Here is a 16,154-nt window from a genome sequence, read left to right on the forward strand (position 1 = left end):
AACATCTTGAACAGTTATAGAAAATACCAGAAACATTCTCAGGAGTGCTGAGATCAAGCCTGGACACGATCACAAGACAGATAGGGTTGGGGGGGGGGGGGGGGGGGGGAATAAGGAGGCACAATTTTGGATTGGGGCCTCAGGTTCAATATTTACCTAATGAATTCAATAGCAATGCAAATGTACTGACTTAGTCACAGAGGATGGGCTATGAACCCATAGGAATACACCACTGAAAATAGCAATTAGGATTATTAAAGATAATTATGACTGATTACTCACAGCTTCATCCAGCACAAAGAATCTAACTTGGGAGAGATTAAGTTTTCCTGTTGAGACAAGGTCATCTAATCTTCCTGGAGTTCCAACAACAATATCTACCTGCAGAATTTACAAGAATATATCAATGATGAACTTCAATTGCATCCATTCATTTGCAAATTACTATATAAAGATAAAGTTGAGGGCTGAACCACATTTTTTTCAGCAACATCTTTAAGATGTTTTACACTACTTTTCAAGAGTGAAATCCTCTCGTATGCTTTACAGCCAATTTTCCACAGCGTATAGTCACATTCTTTACAAGAATAACATCCGAATACCTCAACTGAAATTTTTTTTTTTAATTCATGGAGAATTCATGCCTTTTTTCTGCTGACATTTTCAGAGAAATAGATAAAAAGCCTTCTCATCTCTGAAGAACAGAGAAAAAAAACTTACTCCTTGATCCAGGACAGAGAGCTGATCCTTTGCAGACACACCACCGATAATTAGGAGTTCCCTAAAACAAAAGAAAAAGCATAACTAAGGAATACAGACATGCACAAGGAACAATTAGAAGTTTCCCAGGACAAAAAAAACCCCCATCTATTCAGGAAGAAAGATTACATTACCCAATGGTTGAGCTGACATTTACCTGCGGGGCAATTGCAAATTAATCTACACATTTCTTATATATTTTACTAAAATTTGCATTTCTATGTATTTATATTTCCAGTAAAAGATAGAAGAGGCTGAACATATCAAGAAATATTAAAGATGTATTTTAGAAGAAGCCTTGCCCTTTCAGAATTAAACCCCAAAGTCATATATACTACTTTCTCTGGATTCACTCGGAATGAATATTGGAGCCTGGCATGAGAGGGAGATTGACACAAAAAGCTGGAGAAACTCAGCGGGTGAGGCAGCATCACAGGAGAGAAGGAATGGGCGACGTTTCGGGTCGAGACCCTTATTCAGACAGTCTACCTTCGATTTAAACCAGCATCTAGTTCTTTCTTACACATGAGAGGGAGATTGTCAGTTTCAATGCTCTGCCCAGGGTAATGTTTGACATCTTCGGAGAAAATGAAACACAAGAGAAATGGGGTGGTGCAGTCAAATTTGCGAGGATATAGCACAGTTCAGCTACAGAAATGAAAGGAACAATATTAAATAACTCAAGATAATAGGTGAGCAGAGCAGCATTAATCACCCTATCAAAGATATTATTTGGTTGCAACTCTGGAGAGCATCGTGGAACAAGCAAAAAAAGACAAGCACATTTATACAGGGACAAGAAAGAGGGGAGAGAATTGTTACCTAAGCTTGGGATCAGTAACGTTTTTCTTGAATTGCTTGACATTATTGAGGGTTTGTTCAGCCAACTCTCTGGATGGTTCAATAATGAGAGCTTTTGGAGCATTTGGCAGGTTTTTAGTTTGACCCACTGTTGCAGTCCCTGAAAAGAATGAATTTAATTATGATGATTAGCAAAAGCTGTAGATATATTCCTGGTCACCTGCATAGTGAGAACACACCTCCAAGAGGAGTTAAAATGCAGCTATATCACCGACCGAACCATATAGATACAAATGGGAAAATGAAATAGGTCACCCTATAACGAAAGATATGTGGGACAAAAGTTTACAACAAATACATCAATGTTCATTAAATGCCAGACATACTTTAATACAATTCAAGGTCTTACATAGACTACACTACTCTAAAATAAAACTAAATAGAATCTTCCCACAAATCTCTCCTATTTGTGATAAATGTCGACATCTAGAGGCTAATTTAACACATACCTTTGCAAACTGTATAAAACTTAAAAATTTCTGGACTGATATTTTTGAAATAACTTCAGAAGTTATTAATACAAAACTGGACCCAAACACAAAATTAATAATACTTGGAATATCAGAACAAAGTTTAACACTCACAACAAACCAAAGAAATGTCCTCGACTACAGTATAATAATCGGGAAAACATTAATATTAAAATTTTGGAAAGGCCCTACAACCCCCACAATTAATATGTGGATTACGGAAATGTCGAAGACCCTATACTTAGAAAGAATTAGACTTGTCTTAATGGACAAACAAGATATTTTCGATAAAATCTGGGCTCCATTCATTAACTATCTGAAGGGATAGATTGGCACAGCACGAGGACCCAACTGAAACTGGAACTCAGGATCAGATGAAAAGCTATACTTTATAATCTACGAACCTATCTCCATTGACGTATCACAGGTAACCCATTCCACCTCCTCTGTTTTTATGGGTTTTTTAAAATTTGTAACTTTCTACCCTCTCTTTCTCTCTCTTTCTATAAAAAATAAAAACACTAGAAGCAGAAGTAATTGATAATTGAAAATTTTAATAATGTATGACTGATGTATATGAAGTCTTTTTACTATAATATGTAACTATACTTTATAATATGTCTACTTCTAATAAAAATATTTAAAAAATATATATAAAAAATAAAAAATGCAGCTATATGATAAAATAATTTGTATAATTATTTTCCCTTTCCAGACATGTTCTTCCCCACTATTATCAGGCTATTGAACAGTCATTCCATAAGCTGGGGCACTTTTACTTAATTGAAGACATTGGATTTTGTCTCTGAAACTGATGCACTACACTGTTGAGAACTATATTCTGCACTTTGTATCTTCCCCTTTGCTCTGTCTATTGTACTCAATTTGGCTTACTTCTATTTACGTATAATACAATCTGATTTGATGGATAGCAGGCATTGTATTTTCATGGTATTTTGGTAGACCTGACAATAATAAGCCTAAACCATAGATCTATCCAAAGGCGAGGTTATTTGTAAAGACACATCACGTTAAGATCATTATTGAGGTTGGGAATTCCAGCTTTGCCCTCTAACTTTCATTTGCTTTCAAGCACGTTAATCCCATTTTATGAAATCATTCCCAAAATCCCTAGTTTGGGTCCAAAAGGACTGGAATACTCTCTACTCTTTATCAATGCTCTTTAGAGCAGATCTCACTATTATATACACACACATTAAAGAATAGCTTCTACATCATTTAAATTACTTGACACTTAAGTAAATCAAGAAGTTACCGATCACATACCAGTATGCTGTGACTTTACAACATGATCATCTGCTGCCTTATCTATTGCCTGATAACCGTCTTTCGGAGGGAATTTGAATTCTTCTTCACCAAAGTTAAATTTGAGCTCGGCATTCTACGATGCAACAACAATGATTTTTAGTTTATTACAAGTGTTTTCTGGATTTTTCTTTTCCAAAAAATTAATTGGGAAAATTACCTTTAAAACACATGAGGCATAGAAAGCTTGGTTCTTTAGATGTGAAGGAATATCAAAAGCGTGACCAAGGTCTTTTCCTGGTTAAAGAAAAAGAAATTAGTAGTTATTTCAGTGAAAAAAACAACTATAGTAAGTATTAATTGTATTAATGCAGATTGGTTATGTACTTCGGTTTTACACATGGCTGTCAGCAAGGAAAAAGCCCCTTCAGCCCAACTTGCTCATGCCGACCAAGATCTACACAAGTCCCTCTTGTCCACATTTGAGCTGTGCTTTTATCAATTCACAAATCCCCTCTTTAATATGTTCAACAATGACAAGGTTAGATTTGATAGGACAGGAAGAGAAGTCAAGTCATTAGTCCTATCATAAGGTCATAAGTGATAGGAGCCAAATTTGTCCATTCGGCACATCGTCCACTCTGCCATTCAACCATGGCTGATCTATAGGTCCCTCCTAACCTCATTCTCCTGCCTTCTCCCCATAACCTCTGACACCCGTACTAATCAAGAATCTATCTGTCTCTGCCTTAAAAATATCTATTACCATAGCCTCCACAGCCTTTTGTGGCAAAGAACCCCACAGATTCACGAACAGAGATTCATCATCTGTCATATTTTCTTTCCAAATACAGCTTAATTGTCAGAATTAGCCATTTACTTCAATAGGGATGTTTGTTACCACAGCATGTCTAATGTTTAAATTAAGTCACTCATTGATGGTCATAAATTGAATCTGAAGCAAAAACCAGAAAAATATTTTTAAACCAGCATTATCAAGCTGTACGCATAAAAATGGAGAATTTTTAAGTAAACTTACCATTTTTTGAGTATTTTACAGATTCTCCATCAAGATCAATGTAGCATCCAATAGTATCGTGCATGGTAAATTCCTAAATAGAAGCAATTTTGCACAAAATAATAAGGACATTGAATGTTGAAACTATGTGAATCAAAATGAAATGTTATAATATTGAGGTCCATCTAAATTATATCCATACCTCTCCATAACTCTCAAACTGTTTGTTGTGAGATTTCTTTCCAGTGCCACCAAAGCCCAAACCAAATTTATCAGTGCCTATTTAGAATTGTCCCAAAAGGAAAACTATCAGTTTATAACATTCATTTGCAGTACAGAAACAAGTCATTTAACTGAACTAATCCTTGATTATGCTTTATTCTTTTATTGTGTTTTCTCTACACTTAATCTTGCTTCAGCTTAAAATAGGTTAAACGCAAGATAATCATTAGGCAAAGGCAAGGCAAATTTATTTGTATAGCACCATTCGTGCAAACAGCAATTCAAGGTGCTTTACAGGAAAGAAAAAATAAAATAGTCAATAATTAAAAATTGCAAAATAAGCAATACGACAAATGTATGAATAATAAAAACAACGTCAATGAAACAATAAAACGATTTAAAAAAGCACATAAAAGGGTTAAAATTAGACGGTTAAGATTACCTGCATGTCGGGTTATGGAAAAGCTATAGTAAACAACAGTGTTTTTAGGCCTGATTTAAATGCGCTTACAGTCTGTGCACACCTCAGGTGTTCAGGGAGCTTGTTCCACAGGTGTGGAGCATAAAAACCGAATGCTGCTTCAGCCTTTTTAGTTCTGACCCTGGGAACACAGAGTAAACCTGTCCCTGAAGACCTGAGGAGTCTAGGCGCCTCATATACAACAAGTAGGTCAGAGATGTATTTTGGACCTAGACCATTCAGTGCCTTGTAGGTCAGTAACAGAATTTTAAAATCTATCTATTAAAATCATTAGCTGTTTGTCTAGTTCCCTCTTGTATATACATATGAAATTTGCCTTTATTGTCACTTCTAGTAACATTTAGTGTAGGAGTGTTTACATCCAAGTATCAAATTAGACTTATTTGATACCAGCATATTTAAAATGCCCAATTTTACCCCATCTCACATTGGAAACAGATTCTAGTTGAAAACAACATTTTTAGAAGTGCATTTAACTACTGGACAGTCCCCAATAATACAGACAGCTTTAATGATGATGCAAACATCCACATATTCAAGTCAATTAACTTACCCAAATCCAGCGAAGCCTGCATCGTGGACCATCCAATTCTGCATAAGCCCTGGTCATGACAATGTACTTCATAATAGTATTTGCCTGCACAAAATGTGATACATTTAACACCAGATTCTCTTCAAAATGTGCAAGGAAGTAATTGAATTTATAAGATTTATGAAAGTGCTTTTTTTTCAAAATTAGTATCAAAAACATGAGACAGCTCCAATCTATTTCATTCCACCACACTTTCCAATTATTGGAACATAGCAGATTTTACTTCGTATGTTTATTTTAATCTATTCCATTGCTTTAAATAAACTGATGAAAAAGTTAAATTATAATTATTTCCTGTAGCAAATGATAATGAAACAAAACATTACGTCTACCCCTACCCCCACCTCTTCAATGATTTGTGGGAAACTAAAATGTTACATTAAAATGTTACATTTGAAGACAGGATTCAACTGAATCTTTCATATAACAATAATACGCTGTAATTCAGATCTATGTTGTGGGAATTAATTCAACTGTCTATGGCACACAATACTTACCTTTTTTCACTCCCTTGGTGGATCTGCATCCATGCCATTCTTTTATTTCCCTACTTTGGCAGCACATCCCATCAGCTCCAATAGCTGAAGAAAATCAAATGAGAGATTGTAGGAAGAAACGTTGGAAAAATATGTTGATATGTATTGCCTTGAAGAAATATTTTAAACATAGAAATGTCCTTTCAGCTTATCATGGCATTTCAAGAATAATTTTTATAACGTTTTTATAACGCTTTTGCTCCATATTCCTTGATCATCTTACCCAATAAAAAACAACTTTTTGACATGATACAAATAGTAATTAATTCACCATTGATCACTCTTTGGGGAAGGTATGCACCAAATTTGTTTTACCTCGGTTCTACTCATAGTTGAGTGTTAAAGTGTTGTTTGAAGTTCTACCAAGATTACTCATCTGTTATTTATTATTCCGAGACAGTATAGCATTCTCGGAAGCAGAGGATTATGATGGAGACAACTAGGAGGGTGATAACCAGGAACACAAAGGCTACCTGATAAGCAAAGTGATAAGGGGAATCATTAGGGAGGAGGTGAAGAACAGATGGAAACAGATGGGGAGGGGATAAGGTGGATGAAATGAGTAGGCAGTAGATGGAATAGATATCAGCAGGATGTGCATAGGAAGGAGAGGCAGAAGGAACCCTACAGAACATAGCACATAGGGTCATCTGAAATTGGAAACTTCAATGTTCATACTATTGGGTTATAGACATTTCAGTAGAATAAGGGGTGTTGTTCCTCAAGCTTAAATTGGCAACTTGGTCTTCTCAATTAGATTTTCTCTTTTCTGTGAGCAATGGAGCAAGAACGTTTGATTTCTCATGAAAGGATAAATGGTGATTGCTATCAGCCCATTTATGTAAATAACTGCTGGAAATACTGAAAAGGTCGTTTCAGGAATAACTGAGCTTTGAAAAGGAAAACCTGCACAAGTAGGCATAAAATGCATTTACATAGGTAGCAAGATTTCCAACTTCAAGATGACAAGCAGTGGAGAAGGGCAATATTTATAAATTAGCTGCATTTTTAACCTGGCTAATTTGTTAGACTGGTGGGGAAATCATCGGGTGCAAGAAGATATCAAGTTGCTGATTCATGGACCACTCTGTCCTTCTGGGAGCCTGAAAACGCACTGTAATCAAACATACCCTGTGCACAATCTTTTATACCAGTTGAGTTTTTAAAACGTCAATTTTCTTTAACCTTTCAGTCTTTATTTGTTCTTATGATTATATCAATGCAGTAAAGAAGAATGCAATAGCTTAATGGCTCATGTTTTCTGAAAAACTTACCAAAGGCTGATCCTCTGTCATAAGGATTCATCTGCCATTTATTGAACACTAAGGCACAAAGATAATAAAACACATACTGAAAATTTTATAAAATGTAAGTAACTGAAATTTCATATAGACGATAGTACCTTTCATTACTGACACGTCTGAATAAAACAATTTAAGTTTTAAACATGCAATTTCTTGAAAGTGAAGATAACTGCTGTCCAAATGAAACATTTCTAAATCTTCATAAACATTCAGTGGTTTCACTAATCAGTTTAAAGGAGGAATCTAATTTCTTTTTCTGAATTTCTTCAGTATTTTAGGGCATTTTCTTACAAAGGGGAGGGGGGGGGGGGGTGGGAAGGGGGGTAGGAGGACCATGTATAAACACAGCTGTAATTTCTACATGGTGAAACCAAAATATAGAAAAATACCTTTTTATTAAAATCAAACAATCTGTGCACTTAAACCACATGTGATTTTTCTATTACAAATCTCAAATTGTGGAGTACAGAGGCAAATAAATAAATGATGGGTCTTTGTCCCAAACATGATGGAGGACACTGTATCAGAATACTTGAACAGTTAGTTTTATGGAGACAAAGCTCATCTCACAATTTAATTTAGCATCATTACCTGCACCACCGGGCTTGATAGATGATTTCCCCTTCTTGCCCTCTTCCTGATCCTTGAGTGTTTCGTATACAATCTGTATAACAGGTATGCTGAATGCCTAAAAGTAAGCATGTTATATTTTAAGTTCCAAAACCCCACTATAAATGGCACACTTGGATTAAACCTGTATAGATTGCAGGGCTGTAATAGTAGGGGTTGTTAAATTTCCCAATATAGACTGGGATTACCATAGTGCCAAGGGCTTAGAAGCGGGTGGAATTTGTCAAGTGTGTTCAGGAAAGTTTCCTCAGACAATATGTAGAGGGCCTTACAAGGAAGCAGGAAAGTTTTGACCTACTCTTTGGGAATTGGGCAGGGCAAGTGACTGAAGTGTCAGTGGGAGAATCTTTTGGATCAGCAATGACTGTTCTGTTAGCTTTAAAATAGTTATAGATAGGGACAGGGCTGGTCCACATGTTAAAGTTATGTGTTGGGCCAAGGCCAATTTTTATGGTATTAAACAGGAACTTGCAAAGGTTAATTGGAGCGAGTTGTTTGCGGGCAAAGGTATGTTCCAAAATTCTAATGGTTTTAAAAGGTTATAGTGAGAATTCATGGTATGCATGTTCCTGTTAAAGTGAAGAATAAGGCAGGTGGAAGAAAGGCAGCTGGAATCAAGTGTATCCCTAGAGGGGTATAGGGGATTGATGAGCATCCATAAGAAGGAAATCCACAGGGCAAAAAGGGAGTGATAGCTCAGGCAGATAAGATTCGGGAGAATCTAAAATATTATGTCAATATATTAAAGGGAAAAAGGATAACTTGAGAGAGAATCAGGCCCTTCAGAAACCCAAATTATCACCTATGATAGACACAAAGTGCTGGAGTAACCCAGCGGATCAGGGAACATCACTGGAGAAAAAGAATGGGTAACCTGTGACTAGTGGTATGCCTCAGGGTTCAGTGCTGGGCTCACTACTGTTTGTCATCTATATAAATGATTTGGATGAGAACATACATGGCAAGATTAGCAAGTTTGCAGATGATACAAAAGTGGGTGGTTTTGCAGATAATGAATATGGTTGTGAAAATTTGTATCAGATCGATTGGCCAGGTGGGTTGATGGAATGTAATACAGAGAAATGTGAGGTGTTGCATTTTGGGAAGTTTAACATGGGCAGTACAAACACAGTGAATGGTAGGGCTCTGGGGAGTGTTGTAGAGTAGAGGGATCTAGGAGTGCAGGTGCATGGTTCCTTGAAGGTGGAGTCGCAGGTAGATCAGGTGGTCAAAAAGTATTTTGGCACATTGGCCTTCATCAGTCAGGGTATTAAGTATAGAAGTTGGGAGTTCATGTTGCAGTTGTCTAAGACATTGGTGAGGCTACATTTAGAGTATTGTGTCCAGTTCTGGGCATTGTGTTATAGGAAAGATGTTATCAAGTTGGAAATGGTACAGAGAAGATTTACGAGGATGTTGCCAGGACTAGAGGGTTTGAGCTTTAGGGAGAGGTTGGGTAGGCTGGGACTCTATTCCTTGGAGCGCAGGAGGATGAGGGGTGATCTTAGAGAGGTGTATAAAATTATGAGAGGAATAGATCGGGTAGAACTCCAGGTACTCTTACTTGCCCAGAGTAGGTAAATCGAGGACCAGAGGACATAGGTTTAAGGTGAAGGAGAAAAGATTTAATAGGAATCTGAGGGGTAACTTTTTCATACAAAGGGTGGTGGGTGTATGGAACAAGCTGCCAGATGAGGTAGTTGAGGCAGGGACTATCCCAACATATAAGAAACAGTTAGACAGGTACATGGATAGGATAGGTTTGGCGGGATATGGACCAAACGCAGGCAGGTGGAAATAGTGTAGCTGGACATGTTGACCGGTGTGGGCAAGTTGGGTTGAAGAGACTGTTTCCACACTTTATCACCCTATGACTAACATTTCTGTTTGGGACTGTGGAGCCACAGTGGATAAGGTCTTCATTGGATATTTAGTGTCATGGAGTCATACGGTGTGGAAATAGGCCCTTCGGCCAAACTTGCACGTGCCAACCAAAATGCCCCTTTGACAGTAGTTCCACCCGCCTGTGTTTGTCCCATATACCTCTAAACCTTTCCCATCCATGTACCTGTCCAAATGTCTTTGAAATTTTGCCATAGTACCTGCCTCAACTACCTCCTCTGCCAGCTCTATCCATATACCTACCACTGTCCGTGTGAAAAAGTTGCCCCTCAGGTTCTTATTAAACTTTTTCCTTCTCACCTTAAACCTATGTCCTCTGGTTCTTAATTCCCCTACTCTGGGTAAAAGACTACGAGGATTCATCCTATCGATTCGTCTCATTATTTTATACACTTCTGTAAGATTATTCCTCAGCCTCTTGCGCTCCAGGAAATAGTCCACACCTGCCCAACTTCTTCCTATAGGTCAGGTACACAGCCCCTGGCAACATGCTTGTAAATCTTCTCTGTACTCTTTCAAGCTTGACAACATCCTTATTCCAGCTTAATTGCATCCTTAAACTTGTCTCCTCTGTTCTTACTGCAGAAAAAAGACATGATGACTAGGAAACTTGGGAATGTTAATTGAGATATTTTGCAGACAGTCAGCATTACAGATCAGGGGGTGCTGGACATTCTGACATATTAAAGTAGAAAAATAGCTCAGGCCTGATCAGATATATCCAAGAACACTGTTGTGAGCTGGACAACAAATTCCAGCAGTTCTTTCTGAAATGTGGAAATCATTGTTAGACACAGAGGAGGTGTAAGACTGGAGGGTAGCTAACACTGTGTCTCTATTTTAGAAGAGTTGCAAAGAAAAACCTCTATATTGTAGAACAACAAGCCTAACATCTGCAGTATTCAGATGGATAAGATGTACATGAATTTGGAAAGACAGGCGTAGTCAGCATGATTTTGTGCATGGGAGACTATGTCTCACGAATGTAATTGAGTTTTTTGAAGAGGTAACCAAGAAGGTTGTCGAGTGAACGGCCATATACATTGTCTATCTGGACTAGAGCAACCCTTTAATAAGATTCCACATGGTTAGCTGCTCTGGAAGACTAGATCGCATGGGATCCAGGGAGAGCTAGCTCACTGGATACAGAATTGCTGTCATGGAAGGAAACAGAGGGTGGTGGAGGAAGGCTGTTTTTCAGTATGGAGGCCCGTGACCAGTGATGTGCCTCAGTGAATCATGCTGTGCCTGTTGCTGTTTCTCTCCTACATCAATGACTTGGATGAAAATTTACGGCATGATTAGTAAGTTTGCAGATGACACTAAATAGGTGGTTTTGTGGGCAGCAAAGATGGTTATTAATTACATCGGGTTCTGGATCAGCTCGGCAAGTACGCAGAGGAATGGCAACTGGAGTTTAATTCAGCTATGTGCGAGATGTTATTTTCTGGGAAGTCAACAAGGGCAGTACTTTCACAGCGGTCCTGCTGGACCTGGTGTTGAGCAGAGTACTTTCAAAGTACATAGTTCCCTGAAAATGGCATTGCAAATAGATAGGATGGTGATGGCAGCTTTTGGCACTTTGGTTTTTATCAGTAAGAGAAGTGACTGTAGAAGTTGGAATGCTATGTTATAGTTGTACAAGATGCAGATACGGCGTACTTGGAGTATTGTGTTCAGTTTTTGTCACCCTACTATGGGAAAGATGCCAGTATAGATGTTGGAAAGAGTGTAGAGAAGATTTAAAAGGGTGTTACCAGAACTCAAGGGCCTCAGCCAGTGGGAGAGGTTGGGCAAGCTAGGACTTCATTCCATGGAGTGCAGGAGGCTGAGGTTATAAAATAGTGAGGGGGATAGATGGAGCAAATGCAGTCTTTTTCCCAGGATTTGGAAATCAAGTACTAGAGGGCATAGGTTTAGGTAATAGAGGAACAATTTAACAGGAACCAGAGGAGCAACTTTTTCCACACAGAGGGTTGTGAGTAAATGGATCGAGCTGCTAGAGGTAGAAATTCAGGCTGGTATAATAACGACATTTTAAAGACTTTCAAAGAGGTACATGGGTTGGAAAGGTTTAGGATATGGTCCAGACGTGGATAAACAGGACTAGTTTAAAGGGGGAATCTTGTCTGCATAGACGAGTTGGGCCAAAGGGCCTGTTACTGTGCTGTATGACTATATGACAGTATAACAGTTCCACAAAAATGCTATTCTAATTAAAATTTTAACTCTGTACTTACGCCAGTCTTGCCACTGCCAGTTTCTGCTGCCTGCATTAGAAAACGAAAAAATAACCAAATTGAATTATCAGTCTCTGCTTCATCTGGATTATTTCAGTGTAATAAACAAGTTGGTATTAATATTTGACCAGATTTCAAAACATTAAAACTTAAAAACATTATGTAAAAAGTTAACCTACCATAAGCACATCACCACCACCCAGAATCAAAGGAATGGACTCAGATTGGATATCTGTTGGTAGACTAATGGTAATTATACATTAAAGATGGTTAATAATTATAATAAAGTCTGAGTTTCAAAAACCTCTATATAATTGTGTGAATTGTCAGAAGAGGCAATACTGCGATGGAGCAGCCCAGTAAACATTTCACTACAAAAATAAAATTAATTTGGCAGTCTGCAACACAGCTTACAAACAAGTTTGAATAAAATTTGAATTATACTAGGGAAATTCAATTCAAACCTTTGACATTTTGAATATTATTCATTAAATCTGAAATAATGTTGAAATCAGACTTACAGCCAGTCCATCTGCTCTACCGCCTCGGCAATTTCCGGCATAACACCCATCTCTAAATAGGAAAGCAATAAATATTTTAAAGAACATTAAAACAAAATACATTTTGGCCTTATGTATTTATTCATGTTCAGGAATTGCTTGACTGAATAATTGCCTGAATAAATTTCAAAGAAGCTTCAGCAAAAGAAAAGTCACATGGCATTTTGATACAATATGATCAATTATAGCTAACCCACACACTTATGGGTGAGATGATACATGTCTGATCGGCTACGAAGGTGCATCAACATTTGAAGATATTTGATTTGTTTGTTGTGAGTAAAAAATATCATTCTCAGTTAATAGCCAGCTTCAAAAGATTGTGCATTTTCAGTATTGCTTCCTTTCAACTGCATAATTTTTAAACATGCTGACACATCAGACATTTAAGCCAATCCCCAACTCCATGAGCACACCAAATCCTTATTATCCAGTGACACAAGATAGATCCCATTTTATGACTCGTGCTGGTGAAATAACCAGTGTGCGGCGAGAGTCCATGCCTATAGTCTGTGCTGCATGCAAAAATCTAGCAACATTCCTAGTTCCTCCAGGAACACTGGAGGATTTCAGCTTAGTTTAACGGTACAGCTTGGAAACAGGCCCTTTGGTCCACCAAGTCCATGCCGACCATTTATCACCTATTTATACTCGTTCAATTTTATGCCTCTGGAATGTGGAATGTGCCAGAAGACTGAAAGTGCAAATGTTGTGCCTCTATTTAAGAAGGGCAGCAAAAAAAAATATTGGGAATTAGACTCAGAAGACTAATATATGTGAAGGGAAAGTAACTGGAGGGGATTTTGAGGGATAAGATTATCAAGCACTTCTATAGACTGGGGATAGTCTTTAGCACAGTCTTGTACATGGAAGATAGTGTGTCATGAATACGCGAGTTTTTTTGAAGTAGTAACCTAGAAAGTCGATGAAGGCAGGATTGTAGTCTCCGTGAACTTCAGCAAGGCCTTTGATAAATGTTACACCTGGTAGAATGCTCTGGAAGGATAGATTGCATGGAGATCCAGGGAGAACTATCTAACTGGATACAGATTTAGCTTCATAGTAGGAAGCAGAGGGCGATGGTGGAAGGTTGGTTTTGGACTGGAGGCCTGTGATTAGCAGTGTGCCTCAGGGATCGGTGCTGGGCACAGTTATTTGTCATCTACATCAACGATTTGTATGAGAATGTTAAGGCATGGTTAGTAAGTTTGCAGATAACAGCATAATAGGTGGTATCGTAGACAATAAAGACATTTATCAAGAATTACAGAGGGAATTGGATCAGCAGGGCAAGTGGGCCAAGAAATGGCTAATGGAAGTTTAATTCACGTAAATAGGAGTTTAATTCACGTTGCGCTTTGGGATGTCGAATGCGGGCAGGACCTTCAGTGAATGTTCAGGCCCCGGGGAGTGTTGTAGTGTAGAGGCATCTAGGAGTACATAGTTCCCTAAAAGCAGCTTCACAGATGGATACAGTGGTGAAGGTGGCTTTTGGCACATTGGCCTTCATCTGTCAGGGAATTGATGAAAAAAGTTGATATGTTTTGTTACAGTTGTGCAAGATTGCTGAGGCCAGACTTGTATTGTGTTCTGTTTTGATCACCCTGTTATAGGAAAGATGCCATTAAGCTGATATGGGTGCAGAGATTTATGAGCATGTTGCCAGGAATTGAGGGCCTGAGCTATACAGAGAGCTTGGCCAGGCTGGGACTTTATTGCTTGATGTGCAAGAGGCTGAGGGAATATGTTAAAGAGATGTTTATAAATCTTGAGGGGATTAGATAGGGGAATGCTCAGTCGTTTCCACAGGATAGTGGAATCAAGTGGAGAACATAGGTTTGAGGTGAGTAGGGTTTAATAGGGACCCAAAGGGCAACTTTTTCCACAGATTGTGGTGGGTATATGTAACAACCTGCCAGGAGGTTGTTGAGGCTGGTACAATTAAAAGACCTTTAGATAGGTACATGGATAGAAAAGGTTTAGAGGGACATGGGCCAAACCTAGGTAAATGGGACCAGCTTACATCGGGCATCTTGGTCAGCATGGACAAATGTTGCCGAATGGGCCAGTTCCATGCTGTATTACTCCATAACAAACATTTCTCATGCTTGCAGCAATTTATAGAGTCACACAACAGAAAAGCCCATTCGGCCCAACTTGCCCAACTCGGTACATGTGAAACTAATAAACACTAGTTCCACTTGCCCACATTTGCCCCATATCTCTCTAAACCTTTCCTATCCATGTTTAGATGTTCATTTAAGACGGCTTGCATGACATGTGCGATTATTTGCTCGGATGAAGTGCATAGTTGCCACTCGGAATTATGGTCAATGAAGCATTCACATATTATTTCTGCTTCAAATAAAGTCGCAAACTAAACATATTCACCAATCAAGACATGATATACCACAATGACATGCAGCAAAATTACAATACAGTATCTCATCTATTTTTACACATTGCAATGAATGCAATTTCTATTATCTCTTTCCACTTCTAAACAAAAATAAGGTTATTCAGCGTATGATCAACCTCGGTGAGACCAAGCGTAGGCTTGCCGATCGCTTAGCACAACACCTCCACTCAGTTCGCAATAACCAACCTGATTTCCCGGTGGCTCAGCACTTCAACTCCCCCTCCCATTCCGAATCTGACCTTTCTGTCCTGGGCCTCCTCCGCTTCCCAGCTCTCCCCCAGCCCACTGTCTCAGCCTCTTCCTTTCTTCTTCCCGCCCCCCCTCGCACCCTCACATCAGTCTGAAAAAGGGCCTCGACCCGAAACGTCGCCTATTTCCGCTCCATAGATGCTGCCTCACCTGCTGAGTCTCTACAGCATTTTTGTCTACCCATTCACACAAGTTCTGTTATCCCACTTTCCTCACCCACTCCCTGCACATTAGGGACAATTTTACAGACAAGTTAACCTACAAAGCCAATGCGTCTTTGGGATGTGGGAGGAAACCCACATGCTTGCAGGGAGATTCAACACAGACAGTGCCCGAGAACAGGATCGAACACAGATCTCTGACGTGTGAGGCAGCAAGTCCACCAGCTGTGCCACTATATTTTATTTTCCAACGCACAAAAAATTATACGTAGATAACTTTGGTTACTAAAAAAAAGAAACTATCCATTTTCAGTCTTAAATCTCTAAGTGATGCTATGGCCCCCCTTTACAGCTACTGTATGTTTTAATTCAGTTCAAGGCCATTGGGGCAGTACATTGGCCATAAAGTTGCTGCCTAAAATTGCCAGAGACCCGGAATTAATCCTGAATATGGGTGCTGTCTGTATGTTTTTTTTTCTCATTT

General features: G+C 38.6%; 1 protein-coding gene across 1 annotated transcript in view; it reads right to left on the reverse strand.

Annotated features, from left to right (window-relative positions):
- Window positions 1-16,154, reverse strand: part of ddx1 (DEAD-box helicase 1) — a 38,014-nt gene that overhangs the window by 18,177 nt on the left and 3,683 nt on the right. The window contains exons 2-15 of the mRNA XM_033021572.1: window positions 12,803-12,854; window positions 12,461-12,524; window positions 12,282-12,311; window positions 8,101-8,197; window positions 7,480-7,527; window positions 6,167-6,250; window positions 5,631-5,714; window positions 4,577-4,653; window positions 4,396-4,468; window positions 3,577-3,653; window positions 3,378-3,492; window positions 1,582-1,720; window positions 721-781; window positions 283-381 (exon numbers count right to left, since the gene is read on the reverse strand). Of these exons, the coding sequence (XP_032877463.1) occupies window positions 283-381; window positions 721-781; window positions 1,582-1,720; window positions 3,378-3,492; window positions 3,577-3,653; window positions 4,396-4,468; window positions 4,577-4,653; window positions 5,631-5,714; window positions 6,167-6,250; window positions 7,480-7,527; window positions 8,101-8,197; window positions 12,282-12,311; window positions 12,461-12,524; window positions 12,803-12,854 (1,100 nt within the window). The remainder of the gene's footprint in view (window positions 1-282; window positions 382-720; window positions 782-1,581; window positions 1,721-3,377; window positions 3,493-3,576; window positions 3,654-4,395; window positions 4,469-4,576; window positions 4,654-5,630; window positions 5,715-6,166; window positions 6,251-7,479; window positions 7,528-8,100; window positions 8,198-12,281; window positions 12,312-12,460; window positions 12,525-12,802; window positions 12,855-16,154) is intronic.

The sequence above is a fragment of the Amblyraja radiata genome, chromosome 5 (genome assembly GCF_010909765.2).
Source record: "Amblyraja radiata isolate CabotCenter1 chromosome 5, sAmbRad1.1.pri, whole genome shotgun sequence".
Taxonomy (NCBI): domain Eukaryota; kingdom Metazoa; phylum Chordata; class Chondrichthyes; order Rajiformes; family Rajidae; genus Amblyraja; species Amblyraja radiata.